The sequence below is a fragment of the Paralichthys olivaceus genome, chromosome 24 (genome assembly GCF_024713975.1).
Source record: "Paralichthys olivaceus isolate ysfri-2021 chromosome 24, ASM2471397v2, whole genome shotgun sequence".
Classification (NCBI taxonomy): domain Eukaryota; kingdom Metazoa; phylum Chordata; class Actinopteri; order Pleuronectiformes; family Paralichthyidae; genus Paralichthys; species Paralichthys olivaceus.
Window position 1 is genome coordinate 10,864,179 of NC_091116.1, and position 15,874 is coordinate 10,880,052.

Genomic DNA, 15,874 nt, shown 5'->3' on the forward strand with positions numbered 1-15,874 from the left:
GTTTGATTTACAGAACCTGAAAAATTTCTGAACTGAGCATTAATTAGAGCATGAATTTAGAGCACAATGCTGATGGTGGTTACTCTCGTGTCTCCAGTGGACTTTGGTGTGAGTGCTCAGCTGGATCGGACCGTGGGCAGGAGGAACACCTTCATCGGGACTCCTTATTGGATGGCCCCCGAGGTCATCGCTTGTGACGAAAACCCAGACGCTACATACGATTACAGAGTAAGAGCCTCCACAGCGGTATCAAGCTGATGAATCTAGATATTGTGTATTTGTGTAACGCAGGCGTATTGGACCTGTGAATGTCTTGATTTGTCTGAGTATCTGTGGCATCTTCTTTTGCAGAGTGATCTGTGGTCCTGTGGTATCACAGCTATTGAAATGGCTGAAGGAGCACCACGTGAGTATCAGCTTTTATTACTATCAGAGTTTATATCCTGTTTCGGTCTGTTAAATTCTCACTGTTGCATCTGTGCTTCTTCTTTCAGCACTTTGTGACATGCATCCTATGCGTGCGCTCTTCCTCATTCCCAGAAACCCTCCTCCCAGGCTCAAATCTAAAAAATGGTGAGTACCACCCAGGAAGGACGTTTTGAGTATTTCCACCTTTTCTATCCTTCTTGTTACCATAATACATTCTTACAAATCGAGTTAGTTCTGGCCTATTTAGATTTGTATCTCTGACCTGAGATCAGGCAGCTACAGAGGCTACAGAATCCTGAGCTCGGCCTTTCCTCTGTGCTTTGCTGCTGAGCTGAACATCTGTGATACACTTGCTCTGGCAGACTCGACCTCTCCTGGCACACACAGTACAGTGCAGCTCTGAGTGGATGCACTGCAGTGGAAAAAATCTAACTCTTCAGAGCTCGAGGGCTTCGATGACTTTGGTCTTATTTTGAAGTGTTTCTTCATAAAACTGAACATAATATAAAACCTGTTATCAACCTTAATTTATATTAAGAAACCAGAGGCTGTTGTCACTATTGTTAAGACTGATGTGCAATTAAGTATTTTGATTTAATATTCCTGGATGTGCTCTGTCCCTGTGCGGCTGACATTGTTTTAATTCACCCCTGTTAAATTATCATTCTTGTCCATTAACTCCTCCCTCTCCTCTCTCTTGTACAATCCCTACAGGTCCAAGAAGTTTTTCAGTTTCATCGAGGGCTGCCTGGTGAAGAACTACACGCAGCGCCCGCCGACGGAGCAGCTGCTCAAGCACCCCTTCATCCGAGACCAGCCCAATGAGAGGCAGGTCCGCATACAACTCAAAGACCACATCGACCGGACCAAGAAGAAGAGGGGAGAGAAAGGTGCGTCTGGCTCTTTGTTTCTGATCATTACTTCTTTTCCCCTCAGTTTTTGCTGAGTTTACAGCTGTGGTGAGTTTCTCTGAGTGACTTCTTCATTTTACCGAGTACAGATGAGACCGAGTATGAGTACAGTGGCAGCGAGGAGGAGGAAGAGGACCCCCCAGAGCAGGAGGGAGAACCCAGGTGTGATCAAGTTGTCACAGCGCTTCCTAAAAACAGCATAACCACTTTTCAGGGGACATTTTCAATGGAACCTGGTCTAATCAAAACCTTTTGTCCCACTTCCTCCCGTCATCCAGCTCCATTGTCAATGTGCCAGGTGAGTCAACTCTGCGCCGCGACTTCATCCGCCTGCAGCAGGAGAACAAAGAGCGGTCAGAGGTGCTTCGCCGTCAGCAGCTCCTCCAGGAGCAGCAGCTACGTGAGCAGGAGGAGTACAAGCGCCAGCTATTGGCCGAGAGGCAGAAACGCATTGAGCAGCAGAAGGAGCAGAGGAGGCGGCTGGAGGAGGTCGGTCGCAGATAGATGAGACCGATCCTGACAAACAAAAAACACCAGATTGACAACTTAAAAAAACAATAAAACTCTTGTGTAACCCGCAGCAACAACGACGCGAACGGGAGATGAGGAGGCAACAGGAGCGTGAGCAGCGTCGCCGGGAGCAAGAGGACAAGAGGCGTGTTGAAGAGATGGATCGTAGACGCAAAGAAGAAGAGGAGCGCCGGCGGGCCGAGGACGAGAAGAGAAGGAACGATCGTGAACAGGTCAGTTTTTAAATATTTTTACTTAGAATATAAAAAAAAAAGAAAACGTATATAATATCTTTACCTGTGAAAACATACCAGTAACTCCACTGACTACTTTGCTTCTGACAGGAGTACATCAGGCGCCAGCTGGAGGAGGAGCAGAGGCACCTGGAGATGCTGCAGGAGCAGCTGCTCCGTGAACAGGCCATGCTGCTGGTCAGTCACACATTTACACCTCTTATCATTTACACCACACTAACGCTGTATTGTCCCCTTTGTCATGCTATTTGATATTTATCACGCTAGCTGCTATTTGGACAGTAGTTATGCTAAAACAAGTCTATTACACGGATTATCAATGAAGCTGATCCTGAGGAAAACATCAACAGTCATCACAAAAGGCTACAACTAATTTTTGTTTTGCATTTGTCTGTTTTTTTGGAGTCATCTTGTTAAATGAAATCAGTTACACAAACTTTTGTGAGAGAAAATGTTATGTTCTTCCATTGTATACATTTCTAAAGTGCATCTTCTGTTTGTAATCACATTTTGCTTTGTTTTTGTGAAGCGTGTCGAAGCAATTATTTCCTTCTTGAGTGGAACTTGACCTTTTGATTTCCATTGAGGTTATTCTAAATGATGTAATGACATAGCATCTATAAGCACAGCACACATAAGAAGTGAGTGTTACTGAGGAGTAAAATGGTTTAATGTGGTTCTGTCTGTAAACAGAATGGTTTAAAAGGTGGCACTCGCAGCAATTTTTAGTCAGACTACATTTATTAAGCCAACGCTGCCATCTCTTCTCACCACATTGAACACACTCTGCAATAGGAGTTCAAGTGGCGAGAGCTGGAGGAGCAGCGAAAGGCCGAGCGACTCCACAAGCGCCTGCAGCAGGAGCAAGCCTACCTGCTGTCGCTGCAGCACGAGTCCAAACAGCAGCCTGGCGACAAGACCAAACTCTCCTCAGACCATAGCAAACCCCCACAGACCTCCACCCTGCCCCCCGACAGAGTCCTCACCACAGTCCCTCAAGCTCAGGTCCTCGATAGTGCTCTTACTGTAGCAAGAGGCGCCCCAGAGTCCCCCAGAGCCCCTCAGGCGGTCCCCTCAGACAGCGTTAAACCCCAGGCAGCAGCACCAGAAAAGACTGACAATGCTGAGACGCGTCCCGACCCGCACCCAAACCCCCCAAGCCCCAGCCTCTCTCAGACTGAACCCCCAGCTGACTCCCAACCACGTGAGGCAGAAAGTTCGGAGCCTGATAGGCCTGCCCAGCCTGTCAGTCATCCTCCGCAGCCTGTCAGAGAGGTGAACCTCCTCCTCGGCTCTGCCTCCCCGCTGCCTGCTCTTTCCAGCTTCCTCTTGCTTGTCTTCACTCAGTCTCAGTGAACGCGATGGAGGTGGTGCGAGCACCAAATAATGTCTTTCTTTATCCCAAACCGTCACCGTCTGCCAGTCCATTTTTAAATGAAACAAGTGGAGGGAGTGGTGGAGAACGGGGGAAACCACAGGCTCGCAACCACCAGCAACCAGCGTCTTTATGTCCTGAATAAACCCGAGCTGTTCTCCTCCACTCTTCTCTTGGCACTCGCGCTCACTTGCACTGTCGCTCGACTCCTTGACTACTAAAACCATGACGATGTTGGAAATGTTTTCATCTTACTTTTCACTTTGAGCCGGATAAGCAAGGGAAAGAGAAAAAATTGATTTGTAAACAAGATTCCAGTCTTTCTTCCATGTTCTTAAGATAATTTTCCAATAATTTATTTATCATTTCCCTCCATAAAAATAAAGATGATTCCATAGGATTTTATTATTTTCTTTTTTCCATAACTTCACCTTTTCATTTGTCATTTGAGTCCACTCTCCTTCTCAAAGCAATACAGAACAACAAGCGTTGGGAATTTCTCTTAATCTTGGACGCAGACCCATAAACTTCTTTCATGTGGTTGTTTACACTCTGAATGTGTGTGTGGATCGGGGCCATTGCATGTGGATGGCTGAGGCCCAAACACTAACATGCAGGACACCCCAAGCAGCATCTCCCGTCACCAGCTGTTCCGTGTCATTAACAATGATCTTTCCTTCCCATTTATTATTCAAATTCAAAGGTGTATTTTGCAGAAAGCGTACCGTCTCCACCTCTTGTCTGTCCACACATAACTGTGTCTGTACAGCTTCAAGCATGTGTAATACCATTGTCACCAAATGTCTTTGTTTATTAGAAATGAAGGTTTCTGATTGCGACAGGATTCCCAAGCAACCTCAATATTAGAAAATATAAAGCGGTTGGAACCATTTTATTCCAAAAAGAAAACTTTTAATGAAGCTTGGAATTTGTGGCAATGCACGCATTGCATCGTATTATTTTTAACCTTCTAAAGTGGTTCCTTTCTCTTTGATTTTCTCTCTTCTTAATTTGGTCGCTGAAATAGTTGTCCTGATCCTCATCCCATCTTTGTCCTGTACGATTCCCCCCCATCCCAGGCCGACGAGCGGTACCGTAAGAACATTCAGGGCTCCCCTCAGACTGCCCCTCCTCCCAAGCAGCCCCCTCTGCCTCCCCGCTCCTCTGAACCGTTCTCCAATGGCGGCTCCTCCTCCGAGGCCTCTGCCATGCACCGGCCCATGGAGCCCCAGGTAAATCCTTCCTTCTTGCTTGTCCTACTTCTCCTCTTCCTCTGTTTCTCTGGTTCCTCTCCCTGATCCTGGCAGCTGAGTTAGACCTCACATTATCTTCCCTTTGTGCTGAAACAGTTGCCAGCATAGTAAGATTTGTTAATTAAGGACATATCACGATAATATACAAATGGAATATAGTTTGTAATTTTTGCGTTTGGTCGAAGTGATCAGCTTTCTTATTTTCTTTAGCGGTTTGAAGTTGAAATATCAGAGATCCTCTTACTGCTCTTACACTTGTGACAGTTCATCATCTACTATACTTTTCTTACCATTGACCTTTTTCTTTCACTTTACAAGTGCAACACATTCTTGAAGGACCAGTTTGAATCTATGAACTATTCATTTCCCTCAATGTGTTCCACCTCGTTTCCTCTCATCACGGACTGTGGGCGACTACAGCCTGCTCAAACACGATTGGTCAAACGAACCAGAAAGAAACCAGAAAGAAACCAGAAGGCTTCCGGCGCCTAAAACCCTCTCCTACAGAATCTGTACATTCACATACTGAATCTGTTTTAGAGATGAACTAATCGATGGATGATTTAGTTTCTGCTTTTATGCCACTAACTTCCTACCAAAGCATAAGTCAAAATTGGAACCTAAATAACTTTTACTTTACCAACAACACAACATTGTCTCTAAACATACATCCAAGGATAGATCCATGTTGTTTGTAATCCATAAAAACACCCAAAGTGTAAAAACCATGTTAATTAAATCAACTTTCAAAAATGTTGAGCTATTCCTTTTACTAATAAAAAGGATATAATAATAAATAGTATTTTCATTAATCAGAGAATCTGAGTGAAACACATCATCGTGTCGTTTGTGCTTTGTCTGTATGCATGCGTATGCAGTATATCTAAGCACCTGTATGTGAAAAGCCACACACATCTTCCCTCATGTCTCACTGTTGTCTGCTTGTTCCACCTCCCCTCCTCCTCCTCCTCCTCCCCCTCCCCCTCCCTGTCCTTCCCCTCTTGTTCCCCCTCCTCCCCTCCCTGACTCCCTAAAAGGTCCAGTGGTCCCACCTGGCTGCTCTAAAAAGCAGCAACAGCGCAGCCCCCTCTCCTCCGCCCGTGGTCTCTCGCTCCCAGTCCTTCAGCGAGCCCGGTGGCGTGACCTCTAGCTTTGCACAACTTCACCTGCGCTCCCAGGACCCCCACCATCACCGCCACCACCCACCATCGCACGCACGCACTGACCCCCAGCCCCAACCTCCCCTCCACCTCCCCCAGGCCCAGACTAGGGCAGAGCACCAGGCCAGCAGCGAGGAGGTGCCTCCCAAGGTAAGGAGTCGATAATGGCCTCCCCGCTCCTGACCTGACCTTGACTCTTCCCTCGCTCAGTCACCTCCTCTCATTTCAGTCACTTCACCATGACCTGTGTGTTTGTGCTCATTCTCATTTGTTGCACATCAACATAAAACACATCTACTATGAGTCGTTTTAAAATGAAAAAGCTTCTCGGCCCTGTAATAACTTTAAAAGGTAAAATTCTGAACTCTGCATCAAAAGTGCAGAAGCTATGATACACAGTACTCACCACATTCCTACACCTACATTTGTAGTGGTTCTCATGTTGAAGAGGTTCTGCTATCACTGATAGCTCCTATCAGGTTTATCTGATTATCTGATGTGTTGTCGAAAAATGTTGAATTTCAGATCTTCTGTAATTCAGCGGTTATGCTCATGTCTGTAGCTGCCACTGTGTGTGAAGACGTCTGAATCTGTCTCCTCCAGGTACCAGTGAGGACAACATCCAGGTCTCCTGTTCTGTCACGCCGAGAGTCTCCTTTACCATCACAGCCTGGCAACCAGGGCGGGCAGAGGAACGCTGGCAGGTGTGTAAAGAGACCTCGCAATCATTTAGATTGTGCAATTGTTTATGAACTTTTTAAGGCAGTTACAGATGTTTGAAATAATTATTGGAACATCACTCCTGGCACAATAACACAGGTGGATGGAAGTTAACGTTAAACCTAAAGCTGTCAGATATGCAATTATACTTACAGAGAAAAGATACAATAGATGTAAATCGGCTCCACCTCCAATCATTTTGCTTTTATGTGTTCACTCACTTTGAATGATATTACTGATTTGTTGTTGCACTTGTTAATGAGACTTTGTTCCCTGTGACAGTAACGTGGAGCAGCGGCCGCTGTGGGACCGGGTGGAGAAGCTGCAGCCTCGACCGGGCAGCGGCAGCTCCTCCGGTTCCTCCAACTCCAGCTCTCAGGCCAGCTCTGGGGACCGCTTCAGGCCACGCTGTGAGTCCCCTGGTACTGTACACGGCCATGTTTCACTGACTCTACTAACTGCTCATTAGTTGATTATGACTATTACTGTAATGCGATGGTTCCAATACAGGCAACTGAAGATTGTTTCAGAGCCAGCTCTTATGTTTCCCCTCGCTAACTCCACTTCCCTTTCCTCTCTTAGCTTCCTCCAAGTCTGAAGGGTCTCCTCTCCAGCGACCCGAAAATGTTCCCAAGAAACAAGATGAAAAGAACCTCGGGAGACCCACTCGACCAGCTGTAAGTCCCCCGCTACCAGAGTACTGGTTACAATACTTTGGTGCTGAATGTGAAAACCACTTGTGTTTTATCTCTATTTTCTATCACTCTAATTATACAACCACCCGATGTGTGCAACATCACATGAATCCAATGGTTCGCGATTGTTGGGGAACCTCTTAGGGTGATGTGGTAAGCCTGTTAAAAGAGATTACATTATCACTCCGATGCTATGCTTGCGCCATTGCCCCACTCATTGCTTTATCAACAGAAGTATTTTGATAAAAGAAGTTTTTCTCCTTTGTGAGGATAAATACAATAATTCTGTCCCTGGTTACCGTCCCCTCTGCCTGTGATGCCTCATGCCTGCACAGTGCATTGCCTGTCATCGACAAAACGCACAATGGCACTGGAAGGGTTAAACCCTCCACCGCTGAGCCTAGATTTGAATGCGGGCATATTTGAATGCAACCACACTCCTCCTGTTTCTTTGTACTTGTCAGAATGAGTTCTGATCTCACCTGGGACGTATCCCTGCCTGTGTTGCTTGTCACTGACTGTGCAAGTGAAAACAAGCTGAGGACAGCATGGGCAACAAGTGACGCTAATTTTTATACTTGACCCTAATTAATGACACTTAACTCGCTGTATTGATCCACTTGGACTTAATGGCGTCTTATCCCAGGTCCAAGGTTTCATGCCGGCCATTATTTTTCATTGCACTCTAAATTTCACAATTGGGGCTAAATTGCTCTTCTGTAGAATTGGAAGTTCCTGGGCTAAAAAATATGCAATGCTAAAACACTTAAGTAGGAAAATACTACACGTACCTGGAAATCGGAGACTGAAGGAACATCTAATTTGAATGGAAAGAAATATATATGAAGTAATAAAGGATGACTTCAAGGTTCCTGTTATGCAGTTTTAACAAAATATCACATTTTTAATTTTTCTAAGACTTCATTGCTGTTGCTTTCAGGACCTGACTGCTCTGGCCAAGGAGCTCCGTGCGGTAGACGACGTGGGGCCTCCCCACAAGGTCACCGACTACTCCTCCTCAAGCGAGGATTCAGGCACCACTGATGAGGACGACGACGAGGAGGTAGACCAGGAGGCTGGAGAGGAGTCCACCTCCGGAACCGAGGACTCCAGAGCTGGGTAGGCAGAAGTGCAATGATGATGCTGTTATTTATTTGTCCAACAGTCTCTGTTCTCCGTTGCGTTCATGTTTACTGTGCAAAGTGTTGCATGGCTTCGCTGCATGGCTGTTAACACTGGTCTGGTTACGGACGTCAGATATTCCTATGGCTTCTGCAGGAGAGTGAGCAACGGGGAGACGGAGTCCGCTAAGACCATGCTGGTTGAAGACTCCGAGAGCGACCAAGCAATTACGCCCTCCAAGGACGGCACCCTGGTCATCAGACAGGTACGAGGAAAAGACAGAATTCTGACTTACTGAGACGGCAAGTTATTGTACTTGCATATTTGTAGAATTGTCATTTTCCTTTTTCTTTCACCAAGTGTCATCGTCGAGTCATTCTCCATCATTTATCCTTTGACATTTAGTTTTAAATTTGTCGATGCAGCGTGCACAGCAGTGGTGGTCTGCAGAGATGAATTTACAGAATATGTTGTGTGTAATGTCTGGATACGTTGAGTAGACGATAGTACGAAGCAGCAGACTAAGCAGTCGACACACCACCTCCTTCTCTTCACCTGCTTGCTCAAGCCCACAGTGTGCCTGTTCTTGCTTCCAGAGCACCGCTGACATAAAGCGGTCGGTCAATCTCTCATCCTCCTCTTCCTCCTCTCCCTCGGCTGGCTCTGGTCATGGCCACGGCCAGCCCCCCATCCACGGGCCACCAGAGAAAAACGGCTTTGCCGGCCGCATACACCACCTGCCAGATCTTATCCAGCAGAGCCATCACCCCACTTCCTCCTCCACAACCATCCCTTCCTCCTCCTCCTCCTCCTCTTCTTCGTCCTCCTCCTTCCCCTCATCATCTAGCCATGCCAGTCCTGCCATGTCCCCACAGAACCCCCTGGACAAGTACACTGCCATAGAGGTATGTTGCCCCCACATTACCGACAACAACAAATAAGGAATGGACGGCAGCAGGCGCACAGGCCTAGATGTGGAGTCAGCTGCAGATTTGGGCAGTTGCAAATGTTTGTTTTTATCTAGTTTGACTCACAGATCGCGAGTACGTGGAGAACAAGCTAGATAAAATAAATTGTTTGCAAATTCGGTTTCTCTCAAATTATTTTAATTATTTACACATGTTTAATTCTGTTCATCACCTGCCGTCCACTCCCTGGTTGTTGGTCCGAGCCTCTCTCCTGCACTCCCCCCTCTGTCCCCTCCTGCTTCACTCTAGCTCTCCTCTGCCCCCTTCTGGTCTTGCCTGTCACCTGGTGTGAGTCTCCTGGCTGCAGCCTCCTTCCCTCCTGCACTTCACTGCATTGCACTGCTAACACTGGCGCCTCCTGGTGGTAGAACACGGTCAGGGCATGGAGGAAACTAAAACTGGGGCTTCTCGGGTTGAACCGCAAGAAAGTGTTTCTTAGTCGCGGCCATTTGGAGTAGTTGTAGCAGTGTTGGCACGGTGGTGATGGCAAATAAATGTTTTTGGACTTGAATTTTGCAGATTTATACTTGCAGAGTAGATATTACATTTATGTTTCAGGATTAATGAAGATAACAGCTTCTTTCGTGGTGTGATGCAAACAGCAGTCATCTTGGGTGGTGGAATAACCCTTCTCTTCTCTCTGTTCTTTATTAGAAGCAGATTTTTTCACTTCACAGCACCTCATTTTTGAATCATCTCTCATTTCCCCTCAACACATTTCTTCTTGTCTCACATGTTGTTTTTTCCGATAACAATTCTGTCCTCGCTGGCTTCAAAACGACTCACACGACTGCATGTTTGCTTGATTTTCTATTAAACCCAGATCTCACTGTCAGCTTTGTGTTCCCAGTTGTTTTGTGTCATCAAAAAATGCAGTTTGATTGAAAACAGTTTCGCTAAATACTTTTTTTACGAGCCCCAGAGGCCAAACTGTAACTCATGTGCTCAAAACTAAGGAGGCCTGTAGCTCTTTAATTCAACAGTCAGAGTCAGTTTTATAAGTTGCAAATAAATGTAGCAAATGTTTATTTTATGGTTTGAACTAAAGGCAGAATAAATAATCTGTTTCATGTCTGTTAGTTGTGTTGTCTCCGAGATACCTGAATAGGAAAACAGTTTACTAAATGTTTTCAATCTCTCCCAGTCACAGTCAGAGAGCAACTCCATGTCCAAACACAAGTCTTCCTCCTCCTTCACTCCCTTCATCGACCCGCGCCTTCTCCAGATCTCTCCATCCAGCGGCAGCTCCCTCAACAACATGGGTAATTAAAAACTGTGAAGCCACTTCAATTCCCCGATGACAGGATGAAGGAAGGAAGGATGTTTTTCTTTTCTTTGAGGGTGTTTTTATGAGGAGGAGCAAATTTTCTCTCCAGCCTTGAAAAAGAGTTGATGTTGAAACATTTGAGCTCAGGTGATGTTCACGGTGTTATGCAAGGGAATGTCTACAGCATCATTAATTCACTAATTATTTGAAGTACAGGGTGCAGTGGCATCCTCTCTGACATGTAACCCCTCTGTTTCCCCCTCCAGCTGCATTTGGTCAAGACGGACGTCTGGTGGACCCGCTGAGGTCCGACCCGTCCCGTAAGGGCTCAGTGGTCAACGTCAACCCAGTCAACACGCGCCCGCCGAGCGACACGCCAGAGATTCGCAAGTACAAGAAGAGGTTCAACTCTGAGATCCTGTGTGCTGCTCTCTGGGGTAAGCATATGTCAAAAAGAAGCTTGTGATATGGTCTAGTGCTGCTGGCAACCACCGGTAGTTACTTATTTATATGTGCGTTCCAGGGGTGAACCTGCTTGTGGGGACAGAGAGCGGTCTGATGCTGCTGGACCGGAGCGGTCAGGGGAAGGTTTACCCTCTGATCAACAGACGACGCATCCAACAGATGGACGTCCTGGAGGGACTCAATGTCCTGGTCACCATATCAGGTACATGTGTTAGCTATGGCGAACCCAAATCCTTTTTTCACTTATATAGAAGTAGCGATGAAGGTTTGGATGGCCAGATGTCCGATTATTAAGAGACGCCCAAATATGTCTGAGGTTGTTCTTCCTCTGAATTTCACGTCCCTCCTCCTGCAGGTAAAAAGAACAAGCTGCGAGTGTATTACCTGTCGTGGCTCAGGAACAAGATTTTGCACAACGACCCCGAGGTGGAGAAGAAGCAGGGTTGGGTCAATGTGGGCGACCTGGAAGGCTGCGTCCACTACAAAGTCGGTACGTTCCCACATCTGTCTACACTCTGAAACCTTGAATAAAAAAATGCACAATAAGATTTTCTCGATCTAGGCAGAGGTACTTTTCACTCACGATTGTTTCTTGTCTCTTTTTCATTCCAGTGAAGTATGAGAGGATTAAATTCTTGGTGCTGGCCTTGAAGAATGCTGTGGAGGTGTACGCCTGGGCACCCAAGCCCTACCACAAATTCATGGCCTTTAAGGTAAGTGTAGTTCTAGGATGGATCCAGGTCTGTGCAGGTGGAATGATTTAATTTTTTTTTTATTTCTGATTAACTAACTAACCTCTTGTTTTAGTCTTTTGGGGACCTGGTGCACAGGCCTCTGCTGGTCGACCTCACGGTGGAGGAGGGTCAGAGGTTAAAGGTCATCTACGGCTCCTGCTCAGGCTTCCATGCTGTGGATGTGGACTCCGGTGCCGTCTACGACATCTACCTGCCCACACATGTAAGCGCTCAACCGAGAGTCCCATCACACCTTGTTTGTCACGCCCTTCACTCTCCTTCTCAAACGCGTCTTCCTCCCCCCCCCCCCAGATCCAGACCAGCATTCAGTGCCACGCCATCATCATCTTGCCCAACACTGACGGGATCGAGCTGCTGGTGTGTTACGAGGACGAGGGCGTCTACGTCAACACGTACGGGCGCATCACCAAGGACGTGGTGCTGCAGTGGGGAGAAATGCCAACTTCAGTGGGTCAGTGGGCTCAGTTTGACTTTTACAGGGATTTAAGTTCTGCAACACAATTCTGTGCAGCATCATTGCGAGCTAGGGAAACTGTGACGCCTCTAAAAAACTGCTCCTCTGTGTTTGCTCAGCCTACATTAGGTCAAACCAGATCATGGGCTGGGGCGAGAAGGCCATAGAGATCCGCTCTGTGGAGACGGGACACCTGGACGGAGTCTTCATGCACAAAAGAGCTCAGAGACTCAAGTTCCTCTGTGAACGGAACGACAAGGTGAGGAAGCTTTCTTTCTCTCCTTTATTCTCTTTCTCTCTGCCTTTCTTAGGTCTTTACTTCCATCCGTTTATCTCTTCTGTCCAACTTAATATAAACAGTTCCACTATCAGTTCCCTAAATGTGCCTGGTTTCTTTCATCAAGATCCATGAATTATTCTCTTGGAATACTATGAAAATGTCAAAACACTACCTTGACCTTTACCACAAGGAGACACCACAGACCCTGATGACCTTTATCTTCACCTCTTTGATCCCAGAAGCCACCAAATATTCAGCTCATGTATATTTTCCCTCTGTCCTGTCAGGTCTTCTTCGCCTCTGTGCGCCAAGGAGGTGCCAGCCAGGTGTACTTCATGACCCTGGGACGTACCTCCCTCATGAGCTGGTAGCCAGTGCCGCCCCACACTGCGCCAGCCGACACGGTGACCGTACCCAAGCAGCGACCAACAGACGACGATTGTGAGCATGACCGACGACGATGAAGAAGAGAACAGCCTTGAGCCTGAGCTGGAGAAGCATCTCTGCGAAGGGGAAAGGTTTTGCTCTCGCCTGCTCGGGGCAAACAAACAACGGATTGGACTGTAATCATGAAAAGAAGCAAGGGATGGGGTGTGTGTGTGTGTGTTAGTGTGGAGGACCGTTCTGTTTCTGTCACAAGTCCACTGAGTCTCCGTAAACTGTATTACGCCGACAGAACCCCCCCCCCCACGAGCCTCTAGCTTCTCCTCACCCCATCTCACCTCACCCACTCCTCTTCCTCTGCGGGACGTTGGCTCTGTTGCGATGGCGTTTGATGAAACCTGTTATGTGTCATAGTAAAACTTTGTGTGTGTGTGTGTGTGTCTGTGTGTGAATGGAGGAAACACTGAGCATGGAATGACTGACAATATGTGTGGGTTTGTCTGAAGGGACACGTTTAAGAGGCTAAACGCGACCGCAGGTGTAGTTTTGAAGCCACGCCTCGAGCTTCGCAGTTCGTGGCTGCGTTTAGTCCAAGGTCCTAGTCGAGTTAAAACTTACTCCTATTCCCTCCATGATAGATTTCCACGTCAAGCATGTCATGAAACACTCGTTCACAGTCACCGATTTACTCCCGTAAAAGATGCTTGACTTGTAAATCTGCCTGCGTCTTCACTTTTTTGCCTTCTCCTCCTTAAAGTGAAGATTTTTTAAGGGACCTTCTTGATGTATCCATTAAACACAGGGTACTGGATTATCAGCGTGTACATACTAACGACATCGACCTCTCCCGGGTTTAACCATCACTCTCTCAACTTTTACCACATTGCCTCAATCGTACTGTAGGTTATGTCGGGACAGAAGTAGCCCTGTTTATGATGGCATGTTGCTTTGGTGTTATTAACTAAATTAGCCCGTTTTTAATACACTGTATATTTTCTCTGTGACTCGCTGCACATACATGAAGCATAAGAACACACCTGTAGATGAGTTTTAAAGGAAGAATCCCCCTTTTTCATCATCCTCTGTGGTATTTTTCAGGGCTTTTCAGACCCAGAAATGTGACGTCGTCGGGTGGATTTTATTTTCCTTTAACACAAGACATTAGTAGGGCTAGGATAAACTGTGAATTAGTCATGCAGGATTAGCAGGTGGCCGTTAACGTAGCATGGACGCCAGTGGGCAGAAGTGGCGCTAAGGGAATGAAGGCAGCGTGCATAGGTGCCACTGAAGGGGGCGGAGAAGAAGCTTTGAACATCACACTCCACATCAAGGAGCGATCAGGTCCAGGATCTCCCGAGTCTGTATTAAAGTTCAGCTGAACGTTGCCGTAGAAGGGCCTCAAGCCGATTTAAAACCGCTAAAATCCTCTGTGAACGGCGAAGATTTAGCATCGGAACGTCTAAGTCTGAACCAGCCATGTGATTCAATATTGGACCTCTTGTTTTTGACATTTTCAGTCAGTCTGGAATGAAAATACAAATTTAACCGGAGCGTTACTCCATCCCAAAATTGTATTTTACTTCTCCATTTTATTTTTTCTCCCTTACTCACCCCCTGAAATCCCACAGTTTAATTTCAATGTTAAAAGGTCAAAATACATCCTGTGGCTCCTGTATGACTTGAACAAATGGAATGAATTTCACCCCCTTCAGGTCGACTCGACTCTTTGCTTCTGCTCTCAGTCCGGGTGGTGCCTTCACGCGGAACATGGGGACAAGATGCTCTCACTTGTAAAGCGAGGAAGGGAAAGACAAATCACACGTTCTAATAGCAGTGTTACAAAACCACTTCAGACAACGTGAACCAAGCAGCATATTTTTTAACTTGGATTTAGTTTTTAATCTTGTTTCTTGCAATTTTTATTATGTAACCCTTCAGATAATTATGCGACTGCAGTGGTTTTTAAATTGTAATGCAATTATGTTGGAAATGTTTACAGAAGCAATTGTTTTGTTGAACCAATGTGCATCGATATGAATATTTATGGTTTATTTCGAGGACGGAGTTTTTCCCTGTTTTGTATTTTGCATTAGTCCCTTTTTGTACCATCATTTAGACCTTTGTTTGTGTGTGTGTACAGGAAGAATTGACTCTTGCTCACATTACGCAAGTCCAGAGTGTGATTTTACTGATTCCTCTACATCCTGCTTCGTGCAGTGTGCCCATGGCTGTGTGGCAGCGTGGATTGAAAAGTTTTCCACCTGCCAGGTGAAATGTTTCCCCTCAAACGTCTCTCTGCCACGCCTCTCTAATTTATGTCCTCTCTGTGTGTACTATGGGAATTACTGTATTTTCCTGAAGGTCTTTTTTTTCCATTGAATAAAATGAGAAGTAATTTACAGTGTGGTGTCACGCTTTGTAATATTTGTAATATGTAACTTTGGAACTATAACTTTACTGTGTTGGCTAATTTATTACACTAGCGATAACAAAATTAGGAAATTTAAATCCCAAATTTATAAGTTTAGTGGTCACAACTGCAAAAATACTCCTATTTGAAGCCCTTTAAATATACTACTTATATGAGTATATAAATACATAAAAACCTATATATAAAAGTATAAAAACGTTGTTAAAATATCTTTTAAATATCTTTAAGATGTAAAACTTCCTGTTAACCTGTATAAAGCAATATAAAATAACACATAAAAGTACCTTTCAATACATAAAAGTACAAAATACATAAAGTTTGATAAAGCATGAAAAAAAAAATAACAATATGAAAGTCTTTAAAGAGACAAAGTCTGCTTTTTTTATGAATACATAAAATAATTTGCACAAATATAAAGGTACTTTTAAAAGGCATAGAAAG

General features: G+C 45.6%; 1 protein-coding gene across 8 annotated transcripts in view; it reads left to right on the top strand.

Moving 5' to 3' along the window:
• LOC109623923 (mitogen-activated protein kinase kinase kinase kinase 4-like) overlaps positions 1–15,403 on the top strand; it is a 30,677-nt gene extending 15,274 nt beyond the window's left edge. Inside the window, exons 7-32 of one of the 8 annotated variants that reach the window (XM_069520693.1) lie at positions 98–228; positions 352–406; positions 495–573; positions 1,144–1,319; positions 1,430–1,502; positions 1,619–1,829; positions 1,922–2,083; positions 2,195–2,281; positions 2,900–3,379; positions 4,559–4,711; positions 5,770–6,042; positions 6,496–6,596; positions 6,895–7,034; positions 7,195–7,289; positions 8,248–8,426; positions 8,565–8,694; positions 9,026–9,334; positions 10,542–10,659; positions 10,931–11,101; positions 11,188–11,331; positions 11,485–11,619; positions 11,742–11,842; positions 11,937–12,086; positions 12,176–12,335; positions 12,458–12,597; positions 12,906–15,403. In XM_069520693.1, the coding sequence (XP_069376794.1) occupies positions 98–228; positions 352–406; positions 495–573; positions 1,144–1,319; positions 1,430–1,502; positions 1,619–1,829; positions 1,922–2,083; positions 2,195–2,281; positions 2,900–3,379; positions 4,559–4,711; positions 5,770–6,042; positions 6,496–6,596; positions 6,895–7,034; positions 7,195–7,289; positions 8,248–8,426; positions 8,565–8,694; positions 9,026–9,334; positions 10,542–10,659; positions 10,931–11,101; positions 11,188–11,331; positions 11,485–11,619; positions 11,742–11,842; positions 11,937–12,086; positions 12,176–12,335; positions 12,458–12,597; positions 12,906–12,989 (4,037 nt within the window). In that variant the 3' untranslated portion in view covers positions 12,990–15,403. The remainder of the gene's footprint in view (positions 1–97; positions 229–351; positions 407–494; positions 574–1,143; positions 1,320–1,429; positions 1,503–1,618; positions 1,830–1,921; positions 2,084–2,194; positions 2,282–2,899; positions 3,380–4,558; positions 4,712–5,769; positions 6,043–6,495; positions 6,597–6,894; positions 7,035–7,194; positions 7,290–8,247; positions 8,427–8,564; positions 8,695–9,025; positions 9,335–10,541; positions 10,660–10,930; positions 11,102–11,187; positions 11,332–11,484; positions 11,620–11,741; positions 11,843–11,936; positions 12,087–12,175; positions 12,336–12,457; positions 12,598–12,905) is intronic. The other 7 variants (XM_069520694.1, XM_069520699.1, XM_069520698.1 and 4 more) reach the window with 7 other exon arrangements.
• The last annotated feature ends 471 nt before the right edge of the window (positions 15,404–15,874 follow it).